Source organism: Saccopteryx leptura, chromosome 7 (genome assembly GCF_036850995.1).
Source record: "Saccopteryx leptura isolate mSacLep1 chromosome 7, mSacLep1_pri_phased_curated, whole genome shotgun sequence".
Classification (NCBI taxonomy): Eukaryota; Metazoa; Chordata; class Mammalia; order Chiroptera; family Emballonuridae; genus Saccopteryx; species Saccopteryx leptura.
This window is the reverse complement of record NC_089509.1, coordinates 64,267,621-64,289,698: the sequence shown is the minus strand read 5'-3', so window position 1 is coordinate 64,289,698 and position 22,078 is coordinate 64,267,621. Positions and strand designations below refer to the sequence as shown.

General features: G+C 38.3%; 1 protein-coding gene across 2 annotated transcripts; it reads right to left on the bottom strand.

Annotated features, from left to right (window-relative positions):
* Positions 1 to 1,389: 1,389 nt before the first annotated feature.
* RBM45 (RNA binding motif protein 45) lies at positions 1,390 to 20,425 on the bottom strand. 2 transcript variants are annotated; one of them, XM_066345899.1, is made up of 9 exons: positions 19,984 to 20,425; positions 15,089 to 15,211; positions 12,637 to 12,763; positions 9,406 to 9,528; positions 8,478 to 8,657; positions 6,895 to 7,024; positions 6,639 to 6,723; positions 6,266 to 6,429; positions 1,390 to 1,648 (listed from the first exon to the last, which is right to left on the bottom strand). In XM_066345899.1, coding segments are annotated over exons 1-9 (1,233 nt in total). In that variant the 5' UTR covers positions 20,284 to 20,425; the 3' UTR covers positions 1,390 to 1,647. The 2 variants fall into 2 exon arrangements, with proteins under 2 accessions (XP_066201996.1, XP_066201995.1); XM_066345898.1 differs by lacking the exon at positions 1,390 to 1,648 and adding an exon at positions 3,951 to 4,151 and having other exon boundaries at positions 19,984 to 20,423.
* Positions 20,426 to 22,078: the final 1,653 nt, after the last annotated feature.

The window sequence follows — 22,078 nt, the reverse complement described above, 5'->3', positions numbered from 1 at the left end:
GGTGGCAGAGGGCGTGACAGCTGCCATAAGAGTCAATGTCTCTACATGGCTCAGTGAAAAACATAAAAAACAAAAATTATAGGGAATTGAAATTTACGTCAATTTTGAGGATTAAACAAATGTGCAGTGGTCTCTGGTAGGGGCTAGGGAGCTCCCTACTTCTACACTGTTTAGATTAACCACCTGACAGGAATATTTTGGGTGGGGGTGGAATTCAAACATTACTTGAATGGTAAAGCCAGATAACCTATAGTGCACAATTCTATTTCATATTATACAAAAATGAAACTATGTATGCAGTGAATGAGAACAGGATGAAAAATGAATACATGTAATTAATCCTCAACTCTCTTCACTTAGGTTTTTCAATTACAAAGAGAGCATTTGCTTTCTTTTTAAAATATGCCCTTTGGCTCACAGAAACACACTGGGTTCAATTCTCATACAGTTAATCTTGCCTGGGAAGATAAGACTGTAAATTTTCTTATCTAAATTTACTAAAATTACTGATTCAAAAAGAGAATTTTAATTTTTCAATGGAGAAATGGGCAAGTATGAAACACTCCATTACGCTCAGTGAATTTAATCTTCCACTAGTTTTAGTGTAATTGAGGAAGTTAGAAGCATAATGAGGTAATTAAATGATGTTTTAACAACTGCATACCATTTATAATGTGTTTTTAAAAGATGTCAAGTTCTTGACTTTGATATACTTTATTCTTGATACATGACATTCACCATAAAAATTGATAAGAATTATTTTAGGGGTATTTTCAAAATACAAGCAGAGTAGGTTACTAATTTTAATTTTCTGAAATGACTATTCTTTCTATCATAGTCTGTTCTGAAAATTGCTTACAAGTCAGACTTTTAGAGTGGCCATTATATTTCTGTATTTATAAAGGGAAAATGTCCAAAATCAGTGACATTTAAATTATAAAAAAAACCCCAAAAACCAAAACCCAAAAAATAAAAAAAACCCACTATCAACAATTTTTTCTTTATCACCGTTGCTCTATAATATTAAAAGATCTTTACAAATTACCAATAAATTTTGGTTTAATGATAAAAATACAATTTAAAAATACTTCTAATAACATTTGCTTGAATCTTGCCTTAGAGTAAATGTAAGCAGCCAATCTCCATGTGTAGACTGAGTAACAATTACCATATTTTATTGAATCTAAGATGCAACTGATCGAAAGATCTTTATTTTATGTTCCACTATGAAAAAAGGCATCAATTACACTATTGTGCACAATCAATAAGACGGTTCCAATTTCTGAAGTAGTAAAATGTGCATCTCAAAACCAATAAAATACGTCTTTCAGTCAAATCCTAAACACTATTCAAATTTTCATTCTCACCTTTCACATAAATAAGGCATGATTTAGTTAAGCAAAGAAAACTTTATTTCTGCTACACATAACAACATATTGCTCTAAGAAACAACTACTGTATTAGTTTTAGCATCAATGTGTGAATTCAAAAATACATGTCAACAATCCCTGCTCCCCAGACAAAACAATGTTGTGCACAGACTATCAGATATATTAAAAAAAAAAAGCTGTCAACTGTCCACAGGGAGTGCGTCCAGTCACATTTTCAGTCAGTCAGCTGAGGATTATGTCATTATTTAGTCTTTGTTCTGTAGAAAGAACACAATACAAGTATGAAAATCATCATCTGAAAGGAAACAGCTTAATGTATATATGTATACAATATTCCATAAATGTTAGGTATTGTTCCTTTATTTCAATATAGCCAATGCTATCTGTCTACTCTACCACAGATACCCCCAAATAAGCAAAATCAAACTTACCTGAAAGGATGATGCTAGTACATACTGAATTTCTGGAGGGAAAATGCTAGAAATAAACACAAAACCAGAATGCTCTGATGCTAAACTTTCTACTTTCCTCACATATAAATAGAATACATTTTGTACATCAGCCTCATCTCAAAACAGCACTCAACTATTTTTAAAGTTATTCTTGGACCAATTTGTTCTCCTATTCCCTAGGTGTGGCTTCCTTAAACCTAGGCTTATTCTATAGAGACAAAAGGAACTAGCCTTCTTGAGCAGTGAGTGACTCTTGAATTTCATTATTCTGACCTTCCTTATCTTTGCCCTAAGTATGTATAATAAATAGTTCAGTAAGGGAAAAATGATAAATGTATATTTCATGACCAGTCATGCTGAAAATTATGCACTTTCTCTAATGTAGAAAATTGGATGAATGTACATCACTATTCCAGGAGAAAATGTTATTATAAACTTTTGTTCTCAGATCACCAGCTGACCACAAGGTAGTTTTGAATAATTAAACATTTAGTTTCTGATCATTTGAAGATGACATCTCAAAGGTTTCACTTAAGTCACAATACAAAAGTTTTGGCTCATATTAAAAAGCACTGTTAAAATTTTTATAAGAAATTTTGCTGACTCATTTTCTCTCAATAACTTCACGAGAAAAACTGAGCCCCAAAAAGGCGAAGATCTGCCTGACCAAGTGGTGGCACAGTGGATAGAGCGTGGGACTGGGATGCTGAGGACCCAAGTTCGAAACCCTGAGGTCACCAGCTTGAGCACGGGCTCATCTGGTTTGAGCAAAGCTCACCAGCTTGGACCCAAGGTCGCTGGCTTGAGCAAGGGGTCACTCGGTCTGCTGTAGGCCCCTGGTCAAGGCACATATGAGAAAGCAACGAGTGAACAACTAAGGTACCTATAGATTGAAATAGTCACAGACAAGAATAAACATATTTTCATGCTATTTTAGAAGATAGCTTGTTGAAACAGAATTCAGCTTTTAACATTTTATTTGTAAACACAAGAAACCACTTTATTGTAAAACTTACTAACTCTTTTCCACTGGCAATTTAATATTTATACATTGTAGAGCAATGGTGGCAAACTCATTAGTCAACAAAACCAAATATCAACAGCACAAGGATTGAAATTTCTTTTGAGAGCCAAATTTTTTAAACTTAAACTATATAGGTAGGTACATTGTTATTAACTTAATTAGGGTACTCCTAAGCTGGCCAAAGAGCCGCACTCAAGGAGCCAAAGAACTGCATGTGGCGTGAGCTGCGGTTTGCCGACCACTGGTATAGAGTAATGGGAGTGATTCTGTAATTAAATAGAATATTTTAAAAATTTTCTAAATTAGGATTACTCACAATGGGCCCAATGGACACCTCCTATGGCCAGTTACCTTCTAGGATGGAAGAACTAATCACTTAACTTGCTCTACTAGACAAAGGGTCATCGGCAGTAAGGCTTGAGACAACTCATCCTGATACTTGCTAGTTCTCACAACTGGTCAAAAGAAAACATGAAGTGAAAAAAACTGCATGTAAGCCAGTAACTTCAAGCTGCATCTGAGATGCTTGCCGACTGCTAATGTTTGACCAGCAGTGGACTTGGGAAGTTGGTGTGTGTGGAAAGAGGAAAATGCCAGCTTCCCCTGGAACTCAGAATTCATTCATAGAATAAATATGTGAGTGCTGAACATTTCTTAATTTATAAGAATCTTTCCCCAAACCATGAAGATATGAAGTGACTGTCATAGAAGAAGAAATTTAAGTTTAAAGTTTATGAAAGCATATAGTAAAAAGTCCAATTCTTAATATCTAAGACATTCATTAATCAAAAATAATTAATATTCCAAATTAAAATCTGATTTTATTTTATAGAAGGGAAAAAACATTTTGCCAGTGAACGTCAAAACCATTTTAAGTTTATAAAGTTCAAGTTTAAAAAATATTTTATAAAATAAACCAGAGCTGTAGTTTGTTTTATCAGTGAAGTTTTATGTCATAGTGCTTTTAACTTAGAATGTCTAAATCACTAAAAAGACACTTCTAATTAAAGTACGTATTATATATATACTTCTTGCTATACTATTTAGCCAGTACGTTTTAAAATTTAGGTTAAAAGGGCTTACCTCAAGAATCAGTAAGTTCTTTGTCGTTTATTGGATTCTTCCCTTGGGGAATCCGCCAGCATAACTTTAAGTCTGACTCCATTTAGGATCTTTCCATGTAAAGTATTAATTGCATCATTAGCACTTATTCTATCTGCATACTTGGCATACCCCACATTTTTTCCTGACACAAGGTAAACTTCAATCAGGTTACCAAAACGACTGAAACAAAGTTACACAAAACAAAACAAACTGATGTTAAAAATACTGCGGCTCAGGTCTAAAAGTCGGGGTCCATTCTGGACTCCTTTTTCACCCTTCTCCCTATGTCCTATTGCCCATTCAGTCTCACTTCTTAAAAATCACTGTCAGCTTCTCTTCATTCTCACTTAGGGTTCTCTCTTTATGAAGACCACCATTATCTTTGCCTTAGATTACTCGAATACCTTCCAAACTAGTTTCCCTGACCCCTGGGTTTGTGCCTCTCCAATCCATTACCCAGTCTTTCTTCTGAGTGGTCTTTCTAAAACATAAGTATAATTTCCTCTCTAAAAAAAATCCCTTCAGCCTGACCAGGTGGTGGCGCAATGGACAGAGTGTAGGCCTGGAATGCTGAGGACCCAGGTACAAAACCCTAAAGTCACTGGCTTGAGTATGGGTTCACAGACATGACCTCATGGTCGCTGGCTTGAGCCCAAAGGTTGCTGGCTTGAGCAAGGGGTCCTTGGCTTGGCTGGAGCCTCCCCCCCCCCCCCCCCGCCCCGGCACATCCAAGAAAGCAATCAATGACCAACTAAGTTGCAGCACCTACAAGCTGATGCTTCTCATCTCTCTCCCTTCCTGTCCATCCCTCCCTCTAAAAAAACAATCCCTTCAGCAGCTCCTCAACGCCTCCAGGGTAAGACAGACTCCCTAAGATATCTGTGAGCCTTTCTTGACAGGGTTCTTGTCCTCTCCAGCTTTATCTTCCCTCACAGTCTCAAATTCCATACACAGTGACCCCCTTTCACATTCTTTCTGGCAGGAGTAACCAAGCCCCACACTCTCAGGTTTCTTCCCAGTTTAAATTACTTTTGTCCTTCAGCTCTTTACAACATCTGTTTCTTCCAAGGAGTTTTCTAAGGTAGTTGCCACTCTTATGTATTTCATTCCCTGGTCCATTCCTTTCATAGCACTCATTTGACTGTAATTTCCTACTTACTTACTTGTCTCCTCAATACATTATCTCTAAGATGACAATGATTATTATGTCTTGTTTACATAATATAATATTTTGCTTATACAAAGCCTCTAGCATTTAACACAATACCTGCCTAGAAGAGAGAACAGAGTCAAGAAACAGACTTAAATAAATCAGTTAAATAAAAGTTAAAATATTTGAACCACATATCTGACATTTTGTGTAGGTCTTTAATAAGCTTCCTATCTGTTTTTAAAATTCGCTAACATTGTTGTAAGGCAAGTGAAAAAAAGAAAAAGTTAAGGAAGGAGTCTTGTTAAAAACAGAAATAAGAGCCTTCATCATTTTTACGCTATCATCTACTCTTCTGTACAATCAAGCAATTGTTGACTCAATGAAGTAATTATAAAATCCTTAAGGATCCAACTGGGTGCTGACAAAACATAAGATGCTTAGTAAACACTGTTCCTTTAAATAAAAACTACAACGGAAAAGCTACATGAACATCAGAATTCTAGAGGATAGATGTGTCTTCTATCTAGAAATAAATGATTTGTCCATTCTATGCATGCAAATTTTCAAAACAATCCTATGGGTTTTATACCTTTGAAACAAAATAACAGAAAATTAATTCTGTGTGGGAACACAGGATGTCTAAATGATAGATAAGGAAGAGAGCATATATTTCATTTTTGGAGAGAAAGAGAGAGACAGGAAGGGAGAGAGATGAGAACATCAACTCGTATTGCATCACTTAGTTGTACATTGATTGCTTCTCATACGTGACTTGAGGGGGAGAATTCAAGCCAGAGACCTTAGGCTCAAGCCAGTGACTATGATCATGGGATCATGTCTATGATCCTACTCTCAAACTGGAGACCCTGCACTTAAGCTGGATGAGACTACCCTCATGCCAGTGACTTCGGGGTTTTGAACCTGGGTCCTCAGCAACCCAGGATGATGCTCCATCCACTGTGCCACCGCCTGGTCAGGCATATTTTAGAAGGTGACATCAATGAAGACTTTTTTAAACCACGAAACAATTATCTCTATTTGATAGCTATTGGATTTAAAAAGTTTCAAGATTGTGAGAGTGCTTACATTACTGGTTTAAATAAGTGATATAAAATGTAACTTTGTGGAATTGAAATCTTACCAGAATATATCCTCTAATACATCTAAAGGTAAAGGATGAGGATTAAACACGATAAAAAGTCTTTCTTTCACAAGAGTTTCAGGAGGGGCTTTTTTTTTGCATGATGGAAGTACAACATCTGTCTGGATTTGAGGCAACTGTGATCCAGTACTTCCTCCAAATTGCTGAAGAATTATGTAGATACAAAATGAGAAAAGAAAAACCACACTTTAGGGATCTTAAAACAGACAAGTGCTAAAGACATGACTATCATGGCACCTCTGTGGTCTTCTACTACAGCTCTGAACATTTCTTACACAGGTAATAAACAAAGGCCACATTTATTTTTTAATCTTAAGGATGAATTGTGAAGATTAAGTTCTTACCTACTTACCAGAAATTGCTGCTGACTTGGGTTATTCCACACCATTGATGCAAGCTGTGCAGCTACCATCTGTGTTGCCATTTTTCTAAGAAGACTGGAGATAATAACTGACAATTTACAAAAAACTAAAAATACTCTCTTAACAGTAACTTGTTTTGTGTAGCCTCTTCACCTGAGAGGGCAACTGTTTTCTAATTTTATTTTGCAAATTCATGATCACATAACCCCAAAGCTTGGCTTTATGCACTCCTGGGATGGTACTTACTCTGTTGCATTATTCCCATCATCAATGAAGGAAACACCTATCCGATTCCCAGGAGGGTACTGAAATCCATGTAACTTGTATTTTGCATAAATAGCTGATGCTACATTAAAATACTGAACCACTCCATGTCCTAAAACAAAGGTAGATAATATACAAGAATTAAAAATACAGCTGACTGAATATCTAAAGTCTATGTCCATGGTACAATGCAGAAGCACCGCAATGTCATTCAGCCAGTAGATACAGAAACAAAGGTGTCAGGAAACAAAGTTCTCTTACACACGTGTGTAACAGAGGTGTTCCTACAAAGCAAAATAAAAGCCAGATTTTGGTAAAAATATATACATGGCATTTTAAGGATAATACCACTATTTAAATGCCTCTCTTTATACAAAAGCCTTTAAAAATCAAAAGGCTTAAAAAATGCAACGATGGATTAAACCAGTGATAGTCAACCTGGTCCCTACCGCCCACTAGTGGGCGTTCTAGCTTTCATGGTGGGCGGTAGCGGAGCAACCAAAGTATAAGTAAAAAGATAGATTTAACTATAGTAAGTTGTTTTATAAAGATTTATTCTGCCAAACTTAGCAAAAATCCAACATAAAGTACTTGGTAAGTAATTATTATTATATGCTTTAACTTGCAGTAACTCTGCTTTATAAATTTTATAAAGTAAAGTTACTTCCCTACTTTATAAATCACCATTACTGTGGAACCAGTGGGCAGTTAGAAAATTTTACTACTAACAGAGATACAAAAGTGGGTGGTGGTATAAAAAGGGCGACTACCCTGGATTAAACAAACACAAGATAATAGGTTTAATCAATTAATTAGTTAAAAGTTCAAATGCTGATATTAGAGCCTTGCTTCTATTAAGAGCTCCCTCCGGGAGCACGCCTGCGCCTTTCCCTTTCCTCTCTCCCCTTCCCATCTTCTTCGCCCACAGGTGTGCATCTGCCAAATTCTAAGGGTCCTCATGAAACTTGTACCTGGGGAGCAGTGGGAAGCGGCAGCTCATACCAGGCTAATAACCCTCTGACCGCATTCTCTCTGACTTCCCCGTGAGCCAAAGCAGCCCGCCCAGGCTCTCTTGCTGCTGCTTCTAGTCTGGGTCCTTCTTCGTTTCAATGCCCCCAGCTTTAATAAACGTACCCTCAAAAAAATAAAGTGGGAAAAAGTAGAAATAAATAGGTATTTCAAATGAAGGAAAGGAATTTCATTTCAAGGTATTAAATTTAAGAAAAGGAGACTTAGGGATGAAGAAGAAACTTTAAGGGTTTCATAACTGCACCTAGCATTAATCAAGAGTACAGAAAGAGACCCTATCGTGAGGTATTTCTGTTGTACAGCTGGAAACAGAAAATCCTCTATTGTGTGGGAATTAAAACATTTTAAAAATATAGAAGACTCAGTATAAAGATATATTCCCAAGGGTTTATTATTAAGGTATCACTGTATTAAAACGTTTAAAGCAGAAAAAAAGAAAAACTGTCACATAAACAGTATTTAACATATAGTGTCATTAAAGAAAAACCATTTTAACCACACACACATATTTAAAAATAACATAGATATTATTTTACCATAATTTGAATAAGGATCTCGTTGAATTTCACAATATTCCAATCCTGGTACTATATCAAAAATGCTGAAAAGCTGCTCTTCAGTGAAAGGTACTCTTGATACAACTGACAGGCGCTTGGAGATAGCTTCCTGGCCTCTGCTGTCATTCTTGTCAAAACTTGCAAATTCAGGTTGTTGCTCTCCAACAATATAGAGAAAAGCAAATCATTACATTTCTGTACATTCCAGAATTCATTTAACATTTTAGGTACTAGAAAATAAAATGAACTTTCATTGAGTCCATTGCACTGAACAAAGGCATTGTATTTTGTAGAATGCTCCTGATCATCAGCATTATCAAAAGGGACCAATGACAAGAAAACAGACAACTCTTCCCCACTCACAGCCTCCAACAGAGAAATATAAGCAGGAATGTGTAGTCCAACTAAGCAGAATATGTTTGGGATGCAAAACTGCAAAATATGGCAAGCATTTCACCTGAAAGAACATTTATGCCAAAGAACATTCACAGCCCTTAGTTTCATCACTCATTTGCCCCTTTTGCTAGCTTCTGCTTGTCATTTCTCTTTCTCTAGCTCTAATTTTAAAGCAACAGTAGTTGCTTTTAGGCATATAATTTTAGGATTCATACTGAGGAGATATCTGTGTGTCCTTCATACTTTTTTTGGTTAGCTGTGTAAAGGAGAAGCTTACCCCAAAAAAGTGGCAGTGACATAAAAAGTAAAACTATAGAGAACTATAATTGGAAACAAGTGTTAAATATTAAAAACTTGAGAAGTAAAGACAAACAAAAAATAAAACCCATTACAATATGACTTTTATGCACTGATATTTGCAGACTGTTAATTAAAAAATATATTTTTTAAACTCAATTCAGATTGCATATACTGCTATACTTGTACTATTAGGTAAACATAACTCACTTACCAAATGGAAACATATTTACTCTAGGTTCATGTCCCAATGTCTCCTGCCTCATATTACTATAATAATCTTGTTCTGAGGATTCAGATGCTTTATTTTTGGGTTCAGCCAAGATTGCCCTAAAACCTGAAAAGAGTATCTATGAATTTCAAACTTCGTAGCAAATTTAACATATGTGCAAATATACTTGAATTGCTAGTGCTTTGCTTAGCTTTACAAATATAATTGTTTAAAACAAAATCCACACAATGGCCATCTCCACCAGACCTACTTCTACACCTTTTGGAAAACAGAAAAGGTCAAGTAAGAAATAGCAAGAATCCCAAATTATGGGTCAGTGTAGACATGAGAGATCAGTTCTATGCTATTCTTTCCAAACTCCCCCAAATACAGATGACATCGTCATTCATTCTCCTAACATCAAAATCTCTAGGGCTTCTTCACATTCAACCTATCATCAAAATTCTTCCCTTGAAATACACTTAGAATATGTTATGTTTCACTCTAAATTCCCTGCCTCTATTTTAAATTCAGATTCTCTTCAACTAAATTATAATCCTTGAACTGGTCTCTTTGTCTATAGATCCAGGATTTTAAATAGGGGTCCAAAAATGAGCTTCAAAAGGTGGGAAGGTCCCATGCACCCTCTGAAACTTTAAACAAAATGCTTATGCACGTATGTGCACATGGGCAGGTTTCAAAGAAGAAGGTACATAGTTTCCATTGTGTTATCTGGTGGCTCCAAAAAGGATAAAAGTAGCTAGTTTGAATTCTTTCCCTGGAAATCCATGCTTGATATCGTGGTTAGATCAACTGTATTAAAATAGTTTTTATTATTTTTCTTCTTTTAAAACCTTCTACAAGGGAATCCAAATGTGGTCCAAGCTTGAACTCTTTGTAACTTCCCATACATGGTTCCAGTGTACCTACAGAAATATTATGCGTTACCCCGACTGCTGCCTTTCACAGTATTAAGCAAAGCCAGGTTTATACCTAGTTCTGTGCCTTTGCTAACACTACTTTCACCTTCTGCCTTGACTACTCTACACCAGATGCAAATTCTGCCTTCAATGCATGTCTGTGTTCATTTAGTGCACTTGTTCTTCACTACTGATAGACCATACCTCACACTTTCGAACATTTTCTTCATTTAGTAAATTTTTATTGATGCTACTATCAATAGCAGTATTTCTGATTAAGTTCTTTTTTATTAAGTGAGAGGGTGAGAGGTAGGAAGGCAGAAAGACAGACTCCCACATGCTCCCCAACTGGGATCTATCCCGCAAGCCCCCTACTGGGTGATGCTTTGCCCATCTGAGGCTAGTGCTCTATTGCTTGGCAACTGAGCTATTTTAGCGCCTGAGGTAAAGGCCAGGGAGCCATCCTCAGCACCTGGGGCCAACTTGCTTGAACAATTTGAGCCATGGCTGTGGGAGAAGACAGGGAGAGAGGAAGAAAGAGGGCGAGAGAGAAAGAGAGAGAGAAACAGAGAGAGCAAGAGAAGGAGGAGGAGTAGAGAAGTAGATAGTAGCTTCTCCTGTGTGCTATGACTGGGAATCGAACCTGGGACCGCCACATGCCAGGCCGACACTACCGTGAGCCAACCAGCCAGGGCATGATTAAATTTTCAATAAATATTTATTGAAGGTTTATTATTGTACTAGGTACTTGGGGTGACAGAAACAGACAAAAAAGACATACTTCTTGCTTTCAAAGAGCCTTTTAAAATTTTTATTATTCTTTATTTTTTGCCTACTAGATCTTGGCTACTGTAACTATAAATGGCAAGACTGCTTTATATTCTACTTGCATGCCTCTTCTTAACCTATTGATGTGTATACCATGGGTACACAATTAATGCTGACTGAGAAGTTTAGATGTCTCTGAGAAAATCCTGGCGTGTACCTTAGGATTAACTAAGAATTCTACTAATTAATAATAATTCTTTCCAATATGTATAGATTTTTATAATTTCCTGAAATTCATAATTTAATTACTGCATATCTCATTTTTAAAGTCAATAGATCTATAAGTATGACAATAAGAAAAATTCTTCTTGGCTTCTTTAAAATGCTTATTCTCCATGATGTATACCAGCAACAGCAGATCTAATTAATGTCACTCTACCTTAAAATTAACCCAATGTGTATTTATTCACCTAACCTTATAAATCCTATCCTTAACCTATATGCTTGTTAATATACTAAATTCTATTTAGGGTTTAGGTCAAACACAAACAAATATTAAAGAAAACCCGTTGAGTTGTTTCTTTAATATAACAAATATTAAAAAAAAAACATGAAAGCATAGGACAATTTCTTAATACTTAATATTCTAAAATATGTACTTAAAACCCCCCAAAACCAAAGGCCCTGGCTGGATAGCTCAGTTGGTTAGCACGTCATCCAAATACACTAAGGTTGAGGGTTCAATACTCGGCAAGGACACATCAACCAATAAATGCATAAATAAGTGGAACAACAAATTGATGTTTCTTTCTCTCTCTCTCTTCCTCTCTTTAAAATCAATAAATTAAAAAAAAGCCAAAGCTGCCCTGGCCGGTTGGCTCAGTGGTAGAGTGTCGGCCTGGCGTGCAGAAGTCCCGGGTTCGATTACTGGCCAGGGCACACAGGAGAAGCGCCCATCTGCTTCTCCACCCCTCCCCCTCTCCTTCTTCTCCGTCTCTCTCTTCCCCTCCCGCAGCGAGGCTCCATTGGAGCAAAGATGGCCTGGGCGCTGGGGATGGCTCCTTGGCCTCTGCCCCAGGTGCTGGAGTGGCTCTGGTCGCAGCAGAGCAACGCCCCAGAGGGGCAGAGCAACGCCCCAGAGGGGCAGAGCATCGCCCTGTGGTGGGCGTGCCGGGTGGATCCCGGTCGGTGCATGTGGGAGTCTGTCTGACTGTCTCTCCCCGTTTCCAGCTTCAGAAAAATACAAAAAAAAAAAAAAAAAAAAAAAAAAAAAGCCAAAGCTGTAGAAATAATAACCAAAATATGGCAACAATACTTTCACCTACTAATTAAGTTAACATAGTTGCTCATATTTCTTTCCAAGATGGTGCCTCAATGAAAGCTTAATCATAGCCCAAAATAATTTTCATCTGAGGACTATATATAAATTCCCATTGCTCAGATTAAATTAGAAGTTATGGTTATGAACAAAAATTAGTATTATATTTATTGAGAATAATTAGAATTTTTAAAAGTTTTTAACAATGTGAAACAAATCCATACTTACTTCGATCGCAGTTTTCTATTGCCTGGGCAGCTTGTGATGGTTTTAAGTATCGAACATAGCCTAAGCCTTTACTTTCTCCAGTGACTTTATTCTTAATAATGCTGCAATACTCGATATCTCCATACACCTATGAGAGGACTCAAAATTAGTAACTGAACAGATTATTTCAGAACTAACTCAAAATTTATTTATTTGCCAAAAATTTAAAATTTACAGCCATTTTTAATAATAGAATCACAATGTCACAAACTAGTGAGGCACTAGAAAAAGAGCCATAATAATGGCATTATCAAATAACATAACCAAAATAATGAAAACGTTTATTTAGTGCACATCTGCCTTACATATACTATCTTAATATTACAACAATCCTTCAAGGATATATAATAAATACATTACAGTACATCAAAGAGATATCAAATAACTTGCCTAAGTTATGAAGGGGGAGTATGAATCTGCACACATTCTGAAGTGCTCCAAAGTTTTGCTCATTAGTGGTGAACAGCAGAGGAGCTGAACGTTCTACATCCAAATCTTGCTTGGCTCAGCCACTTATTAACTGGGTGGTTTAGTCATCCTCTCTGTGCCTGTCTCTTTATCTGTTACATGGGACTAACAGTTGTACCTACCTCATAGGCTTAATTTAAGGTTAAATGAACTAATACACCTAAGGTACCTGGACAACCTCTGCGACATACTCAACAGTCATAAACATTAGCTCTAATTATTTGTCTACCTTCTAACAGAAGCATATATGGCTGTATAATCTTTTGAAGGAGAGACCCCCCCAAAGTATATCTCTAAAACATACTGGTTGACTCAGAAAGTTAATTACCTTGTGTAAGAAATATGTGGTTTATTTTTTAAATGTTGGAAGAAATATGGGATATAAATTCTTAGTGTTATTTATTTTATAAAATTCTCATGTAACCAATTTGCAACTTAATTACTATTTAGGAAATAATCGTACTTGTTTACCCAGAAAAAAATAATTTATAAATATGTAAGTAAAAACTTTTCCTTATTATTGAAGGAAGTGTGGAATATATATTTCTGGTATTTGTCATGTCAGAAATATTTTTTTTTGTCTGAAGTATTTTATTTAACTCTCAATTGCAGCAGGACAGAAGAAGTTTGAAATTATTTCTTACTCCTTGTTTTTCTATCTGCTTATTGCCCACCCACTTCATATCACTGCATATAAAAGTCAATAGCTAAAAGATTTACTATTATTATTATTATATAATATTTTCTTTAAAGAGAGAGAGAAGGACAGACAGGAACAGAGGGACAGGAAGGGAGAGAGATGAGAAGCATCAACTCCTACTTGTGGCATCTTAGTTACTCACTGATTATTTTCTCATATGTCCCTTGACAGGGGGCTCCAGCTGAGCCAGTGAGCCCTTGTTCAAGCCAGTGACCTTGGGCTTCAAGCCAGCAACCTTTGGGCTCAAGCTAGTGACCATGGGGTCATGTCTATGATCTCATGCTCAAGCTGGTGACCCTGCACGCAAGCCAGATGAGTCCAGCGACCTCGGGTAGATAAGCGACCCAGGTTGCTGGGCAATAAGCCAGCAACCTTAAGTTTCGAACCTGGGTCCTCTGTGTCCCAGGCCGTCACACTCTCCACTGTGCCCTGCCTGGTAAGGTTTAAAATAGTCTTTAAATTCCATTTATTATAATCTTCAAAACTGTAATTAGTTTTTTTTAAAAAAATTTAAATTTTATTTTATTGATTTTAGAGAGGAGAGGAAGAGGGGAGAGAGAGAGACAGGAACATCAATCTGTTCCTGTATGTGCCCTGACTCAGGATTGAACCGGCAACCTCTGCTTTTCCAGACGATGCTCCAACCAACTGAGCCCAAGGACACTATTTTCTTTAAATGTAACTCCTCCATAGGCCTATGTTTAGGACAAAAACTCTATAAAGAATAAGCCTTTCTGGGAATAAGTAGCATGTTAACATACCATAGGCCTATGAGAAATGAGATAGTACAATTCACACATTCAGGCTTGCCTTACTTACTCACCTCTACATGAGAGGCAATGAGAGACGTAGTAAGAGGGTGCTTTAAAATTTTAAAGACCAAAAACATGCTCTGGCTTCTGACAGCCTGGGTTTAAGTCTTGGCTCTATCACCAATATTTGCATAACCTTACTTAAAACTCTGACCTTTAGCCTTTATATTTTTGAATCTGCATTTTCATTATAAAGTCTGTGGGGAAAACATCACCATTTATATTTTCCAGTTTTTATTATTCTTTAACTAAAAATTAATTTATTCTAGGTTTAATAAACACCAGACTAAAAAAGATAACTTAAAAAGTTATATTTAATTCCTCATCACCAATAAATGATCTAACTCACACAACAGTTCAGCTTTAGTGACTGCCCAACTGATTTAGGACTATGAGTTATCACAGATGCTAGCTGATTAGAAAATCTAAGTACCTTAAATTTTTCCCGCAGATCTTCTTCTGTGTAGGACTTTGGTATCATAACAAAGATTCTTGTAAGTTCTTCATCTTCAACATCTCGGTGACTTCCAGATGATCTGGACTGAGCAATAAAAACCTAAGAAACAAACAAAACCCACAAAATATTGTAAAAAAATCAGATGTTTTCCTATTCCTTAAGTATATTTAATTCATTATTAGTGTTAGGTTAAATGAAATATAAAAAGGTCATATAAAAATTTTAAGCAATCTGGGGCCCTGGCCGGTTGGCTCAGTGGTAGAGTGTCGGCCTGGCGTGCAGAAGTCCCAGGTTCGATTCCCAGCCAGGGCACACAGGAGAAGCGCCCATCTGCTTCTCCACCCCTCCCCCTCTCCTTCCTCTCTGTCTCTCTCTTCCCCTCCCGCAGAGATGGCCTGGGCGCTGGGGATGGCTCCTTGGCCTCTGCCCCAGGCGCTAGAGTGGCCCCGGAGGGGCAGAGCGTCGCCCCCTGGTGGGCGTGCCGGGTGGATCCCGGTCGGGCGCATGCGGGAGTCTGTCTGACTGTCTCTCCCCGTTTCCAGCTTCAGAAAAATACAAAGAAAAAAAAAATTTTAAGCTATCTTTATTGCAATCATTTTTACATAAGCTACTACCAATCACTGTACTATGTTTTTTTCCAAATGTATTTTTACTTTTGAATTTTGTTTTACCAAAAGCAATAGTACTCTGCAGTTGTTGGGTAGTGTTAAAAAAAATGTCAATTTATAGTTGATTAATAGTATTATTAAAATGTTATATATCTGATTTTGTCTACTTGTACTATCGGCTACTAAGAGTATACAAAAATCTGATTATGAATTTATCTCCTTTTAGTTCTATCAATAATGCTTCATTTATTTTGGAGCTCCATTACCGACTACATAAATAGGGATTGTTATATACTTTTTGATTTTTTTTAATCTGTTAATACTCCTCTTCTATTGGACAACATTTTGTCTGATACCACAGCAGCTGCTTCTATCCTTTTACTTTTAAACACTTTGTATTTTTACACTTGTCTCTTATACTATAAATAGCATTTAGTTCACTCATTTTTTTTTTTTTTTGAGAGAGAGAGAGAGAGCGAGAACTAGTAGTTGCTTCACTTTAGTTGTACACTGACTGCTTCTCGGCTTGAATCTCAGGTTCAAGCCGAGCCAGCAACCTGTTGGTCAAGGCAGCGATCTTGGGGCTTCAAACTGGCAACCTCACTGTCCCAACTGTCCCAGGTTGACACTCTATTCACAGTAACACCACTGGTTAGGCAGTTGATCCTCTTGTTAATCCTGATAATCTGACTTTTAATTTAGTTTAGTGCATTTGTTTAATGTGATATCTGACATAGTTGGATTTAATTCTAGATGATCATATTTTAATTTTTTTCTATTCTTAATCTCTAAAAAATAAGGTAATACAACAATACTCTGGATCATCTCAGTGACCATCCAAATGATGTATGCAGGCAAAAAATACACAGAATGACTTGAGGCTCTATTTTTCTCCTACTGGCAATTTAGGTTTATTGAAACATCATCATCCATGACATTAGATCATTACTTGGAATTTAATTTTGTACAGTTTTAACTTAATTTGTAAAACTGTTTTAGTTTTTATTCCAGAGGAATGTTAAAATCTCAAAATAGAACTGTGGATTTGTTTACAGAGCGATAAGCATAAGAATTTTAATGGCTAGTTTTACTTTCTATAACTTGAAGAAATGTAGTAAGATTAATATAAATTACCACACAAGGGCCTTTGAGAGTTCTTTCTTCTTTAAAGACAAACCTGTATGTCATTCAAGAATGACAAAACCTGGATCCATGGAATTCTAGAGTAAGAGGCAACAACTAAAAGAACCCAGAACTTATAAAGCTATGAGATTTTAGGAATATTCTAAAAGGATGATGTTTGCTTATAAAACAGCTGTCATAGAGGTACAGAAACTTGCTTATAGACATAGCCAAACATACATCCCCGGGCAGAGTCTCCTTCTAGTTTCAATAATATCTATACTGTATGTTCACTATGTCAAATACTGTATGAGATATTAGTTTCATTGAAAATAGCCCACTATAAAGTCTATGGCAGTGTTTTTCAATTCAGACTATAATCTTCATACAACATCAGACTAGTTAACTCTTTTTTGGACTGACAGAAAATTTCTGGTAGACCTATAATCTTCACACAACAGGGTGGTTAACTCTTTCTCAGACCAGCACAAACTTTCTGGCAGATGCGTGGTCTAGAGCAGGCATTGTCAAACTTTTTATAAAAACTGCCCACTCTTGCAGGGCTGGTCAACCTGGTCCCTCCCACCCACTAGTGGGCGTTTCAGCTTTCATGGTGGGCAGTAGCGGAGCAACCAAAATATATATAAATAAAAAGATAGATTTAACTATAATAAGTTGTTTTATAAAGATTTATTCTGCCAAACTTAGCAAAAATACGACATAAAGTACTTGGTAAGTAATTATTATTATATGCTTTAACTGCTGTAACTCTGCTTTATAAATTTTATAAAGTAAAGTTACTTCCCTACTTTATATATCACCATTACTGTGGAACTGGTGAGTGGTTAGAAAATTTTACTACTAACAGAGACACAAAAGTGGGCGGTAGGTATAAAAAGGTTGACTACCCCTGACCTAATGGATGATTTCTTCTGAGAATTTATGTTCACAGACTATGGGCTCTTTCTCTTCTATTTTCTAGGTTTACCTCTTTGCTACAGATAATGTAGCTGGTGACAAAATGACTTTTACTTGGACAATATTTTCTGGCTGTAGGCATGGTGCTGTAATTTTCTAATTTGTTTTGTAGATGGATCTTTTGTAACTTAGCAAAAAACCCAAAGTGCATGAGAAACATTAAAGCTGAATTAATTCAACTGGGAATACTAGGGGAAAAAGAACAACAAAATTATATTCCAGTGGAAGATCGCTCAAGCTGTAGCTGCTGAAGAATGAACTTAGACTGTCTAGCTAGGCACTGGATGAAAATGAGTGTACAAAAATGTGAAAAACAGAATTTAAACTTTAATTATCTTTGGGAATAATTTAATTTCTCTGTGACTGAAGGGGAAGGTACATTTCAGTATAGGAAATTTTACTTTCCTTAATTTAATGATGGAAAGGGGGGGTCTATCAGTTTCAAATTTGGAACATGTTTTGGGGTGCGATCTCTGTGGTTGGTAATGTTACACCCAAAAGTATAAAAACCCTCTTTGCCAAGATCATAATTGGAAAGAAATGAAAATTATTAATCTAGTACAGGAGTCAGCAAACTATAGCTTTCTGTTTTTCTACAGCCTGTGACTTAGAATTGTCTTTACATTTTAAAAAAGCGTTTATCGATTTTTAGAGAGAAGAAAGGAGAGAGACAGGAACACCTGTTCCTGTATGTTCCCTGACAGGGGATCAAACTGGCAACCTCAGCACTTCTGGATGATGCTCCAACCAACTGAGCCATCTGGCCAGGGCTGTTTTTATATTTTTAAAGGCTGTTAAAAACAAAGGCTGTTAAAAACAAACAAAGAAAGAGTATGTGACAAAGACTGCATGTGGTTCACAACACCTAAAATATTTACTATCTGACCCTTTATAAAACAAGTTGCAAACTTCCGGTCATATGCTGTGGTCTCACAATTAATTTTGTTGACTAGCTGTTGTCACCCATTTAAAAGGGCTGGGGAGGTGGGAGGAGAACGAATGTCTACTGTCTACTGTGCTGTTGGTGTAGTCCCAGGCTTCTTCTCATTTTATGAGAGACTGAGAGATATTTGAGTCTTTCATTTATATAAGTCCATATTTAAGATATTCTCAGTTTTCTGCAGGAAATGGGGAAAAAAATAAAAAAACTTGAGGGAAAGAGAATTTTGTGGAACGGCCCAAAAAAATTACATACACAGTAACTATTTCTGCAGGACAGGTGAAGGAACAGTTTGAGCAACGGCCGGATTTTTAGGATTAGGCCATGAATTTGAGTTGAAAGCAAGTAAGGAATAACATCTTGGCTACTACTGTCAAACAGTAAGGATACAGTGAGGGCTTCCCTTGTACCAGGCACTGTGCTAAAAGCCTAGATTAAGTCACATAACCCTCGGCCGTGTGTCAGCTATCTTCATTTTCCAGAAAAGTGCAGAAACTTAATACAAATATCACCAGGGTGAACTAAGTCTACAAAGAAGCATTTACTACAACTACACTACCATCGCAATGATTTGTCTCTTCTTAGGGCAGGTCACTTTGATCTGCTTTCAAAGAAAAAAGTCTCAGTGAAAAAGACCATATGCTATCAATACCTTCACAAATAGGGCCTATTTAAAAATGGTTTTTAAAAATCACAAAAGCGTGACGAATATGTAGCACGCCCAACACCAGAGGGCCACAGTTCAGTGTATTTTTATCAAGTTGTCAACCCCCCTTCCTAACTGCGGGAAAGCGAGTGATCCGTTTTTACAGCGCGAAGCCAGGGTCATTCTGAGAGAAGAGGGTCAGAGAACCCCAGAGGGAGCCGGGTCCCCGCCACAGTTCCGGCCGGGCATCCCAATGGTCAGCGTGGTGGTGTGGCGGGGGCGGCGCTCCCACGGCAGCTCTAAGCCCCGTCGCCACAGTGGCCCGGCCTGACCCGGGGCGGATATTCCGTCCGCCCCCTCCGCCCCCTGCGCCCCAGGGCCCAGACGGCCTCTTCCCGACGCCCTGCTCCCCCGGCCTCGCCTCCCGAGTGCCAGCTGCTGCCTGGTCCGCTCCGCTCCCGCTCTCGGGAGCAGACACACGACGGCCCGAACCCGACACGGCCATGGGGAAGGAGGCCCGAGGCCACCCCGCCCCCGGGCACCGTCCCCGCGGGCACCCGGACCCGGGCATCCGCACCTTGATAGGCTTGGTGTCGTTGGGGCCGAGGCAGCGGCCGTGCATCTCCTCCATGGCCCGGCAGGCCTGCGAGCTGCGCGCGAACTTGACGAAGGCGATGCCCTTGGACTCCTTGGTGTGCTTGTCTCGCACCACCCAGATGTCCTGGATCTCGCCGAACGGGGAGAAGCGCTCCCGGAGGACCGACTCGGGCGTGTACTTGCTGATTACCAAAAAGATGCGGCTGTTGGGCGGCTCGTCCAGGCTGTCCACGCCCGGGCGGAAGCCCCCGCCGCTCGCACAGCTGCCCGCTTCGTCCATGGTGCTCCACCCCGCCGCGGAAGCCAGGCCCGGCCCCCCGCAGCCCGCCCGGCTTCCGCTGTGTCCGCTGCAGCGGTCGCGCACCTAGCCGTTGCCGGACGGCGCTCCGCTTCCGGACGACGGGAGAGTCTGGCGCGGTCCGGCCTTGCCCGCTACCGGCTTCTGGGGAATTGCCTGCAGCGCCACCTGGCGACTAGGGGGAGCCTGACCCCAGTCCGGGTCTTAAATCCCAGGGAGCCGAGACCCAAACGTCAGGTGTGCAACCCGCCTGCCTGTGGCCAGAACAGGCTTTTCCAACTCTGGCTTCGCCCGATCCTTAGAGGACAAGGATTCTTCCTCCAAACTGGTCAATTTGGTCATAAACTTAACAGAACACCACCATAAGGCAGGATTAAAATGGAAAAACTTTAGAAAGGAGTCTTGGAGCTCCTCCAATTCCAGCCTCATTTGAAAGAAGAAAAGTCGTGCTAATTAAGAAAAAAGAAAATTGTGATAAGGAAATTGAGGCCTGTGGAATAACAAATGGTAATAGAGGTACAAGTAACAAAGCGAAAAACGGAACCAACCAGTTGTGTTCATTTGCGTAATCCCACAAGCAAGCCTAGGGGTTTGAGAGGAGAGCTGTGAGACTAGGAGAAATCCCAAAGTGCAAAGTGGGAAGTGCATACTGACTGCTGAGCAGTGCTGAGATTCAGTCGGTTGGCACCAGTTCCCTCGAACTAATACTTAATTTTTTGTTGAGTTTGGCAAATCGGTTGTTAAAATGGCACTTGTAATCAGGATTCTCTCTAAAGTGGGCGCCCAGTGTGGAAATCACAAATTTACATTCCTTACTGTTTTCTAACGTTCATCTGTGCAACAGTGTATTCTAAATGCCAATAGTAATGTTCATTATATCCATAGGTGAAAAAAGTTGCAAGTGAGGATGCCAATCAAGAAGCAATATGGAAATATCTTAACACTTTTATTGGTTTTTGTCAGGTATTATTTAGTATTTTTCATTAATATTTTAAAAGTCTTATGATCCAGTTTTGTGTACATCTTTTATTGTTCTTATTTAAGTATTAAATGCATGAGATAATAAGCTACCTTTTGGTATATAATTTTTTATACTTAAAATGGTTATTAGGGTAGAGAACTAGTTATTAAATTATTTGAACCTCACTGCTGCTTCTGAGGAGCCAGACATAAAATGTGGAGCAAGAAGGACATGATTCCTGCACTGAGAACTTTTTTTCTATTGTGAAAATCTTACACATAAATATATTGTAAGGCCAGGAGCCACAACCACCATCACAGCCGCCTGGCCCACGCAGGTTCGCATTGGATTCAGACAGACGGTAATGAAACAACAGAGCCACGAACTGGTGGGCCATTATCTAAGTCCACCCCACATCAAAAGGGGTAGGAAAGGTTTAGTCCTAAAACCAAGCCCCAGGCTACAAGGATCCTGCCTGCCCACAGCTCGCCCCCAACACACATTAATATAATTACGCCCATTCCAAGCATAAGGGCAACTAATGCCATCACCTGGGAGATGGGCTTCCACGTGGGCAGCGCCATCTTTAACAAAGTGAGCATAATATATTTTATCTGCCCAATACATATAATGCAAAGTAATGTCAGATTGTGTTCAACAATTTTGCCTCTGAATTGTGTGAATTTGGACAAGTTACTTTATATTTCCAACTTCAGTTTCCTCAACTGTAAAGTAGAAATATTACCTATTATATAGGGTATTTGTCAAGCTTAATTAATTAATTCATCCATTTATCTAAAACAAATGTTTTGACTG

What these genes read in the sequence shown, in the direction of transcription:
- RBM45 (XM_066345898.1), bottom strand. Translation starts at nt 20,283, where the DNA reads ATGGACGAAGCGGGCAGCTGTGCGAGCGGCGGGGGCTTCCGCCCGGGC. An exon ending in ACGACACCAAGCCTATCAAG is followed by an intron (nt 15,212 to 19,983) that starts GTGCGGATGCCC and finishes TTTGTTTCTTAG; the next exon opens with GTTTTTATTGCTCAGTCCAG. An exon ending in GATGGGAATAATGCAACAGA is followed by an intron (nt 6,724 to 6,894) that starts GTAAGTACCATC and finishes TATTATCTCCAG; the next exon opens with TCTTCTTAGAAAAATGGCAA.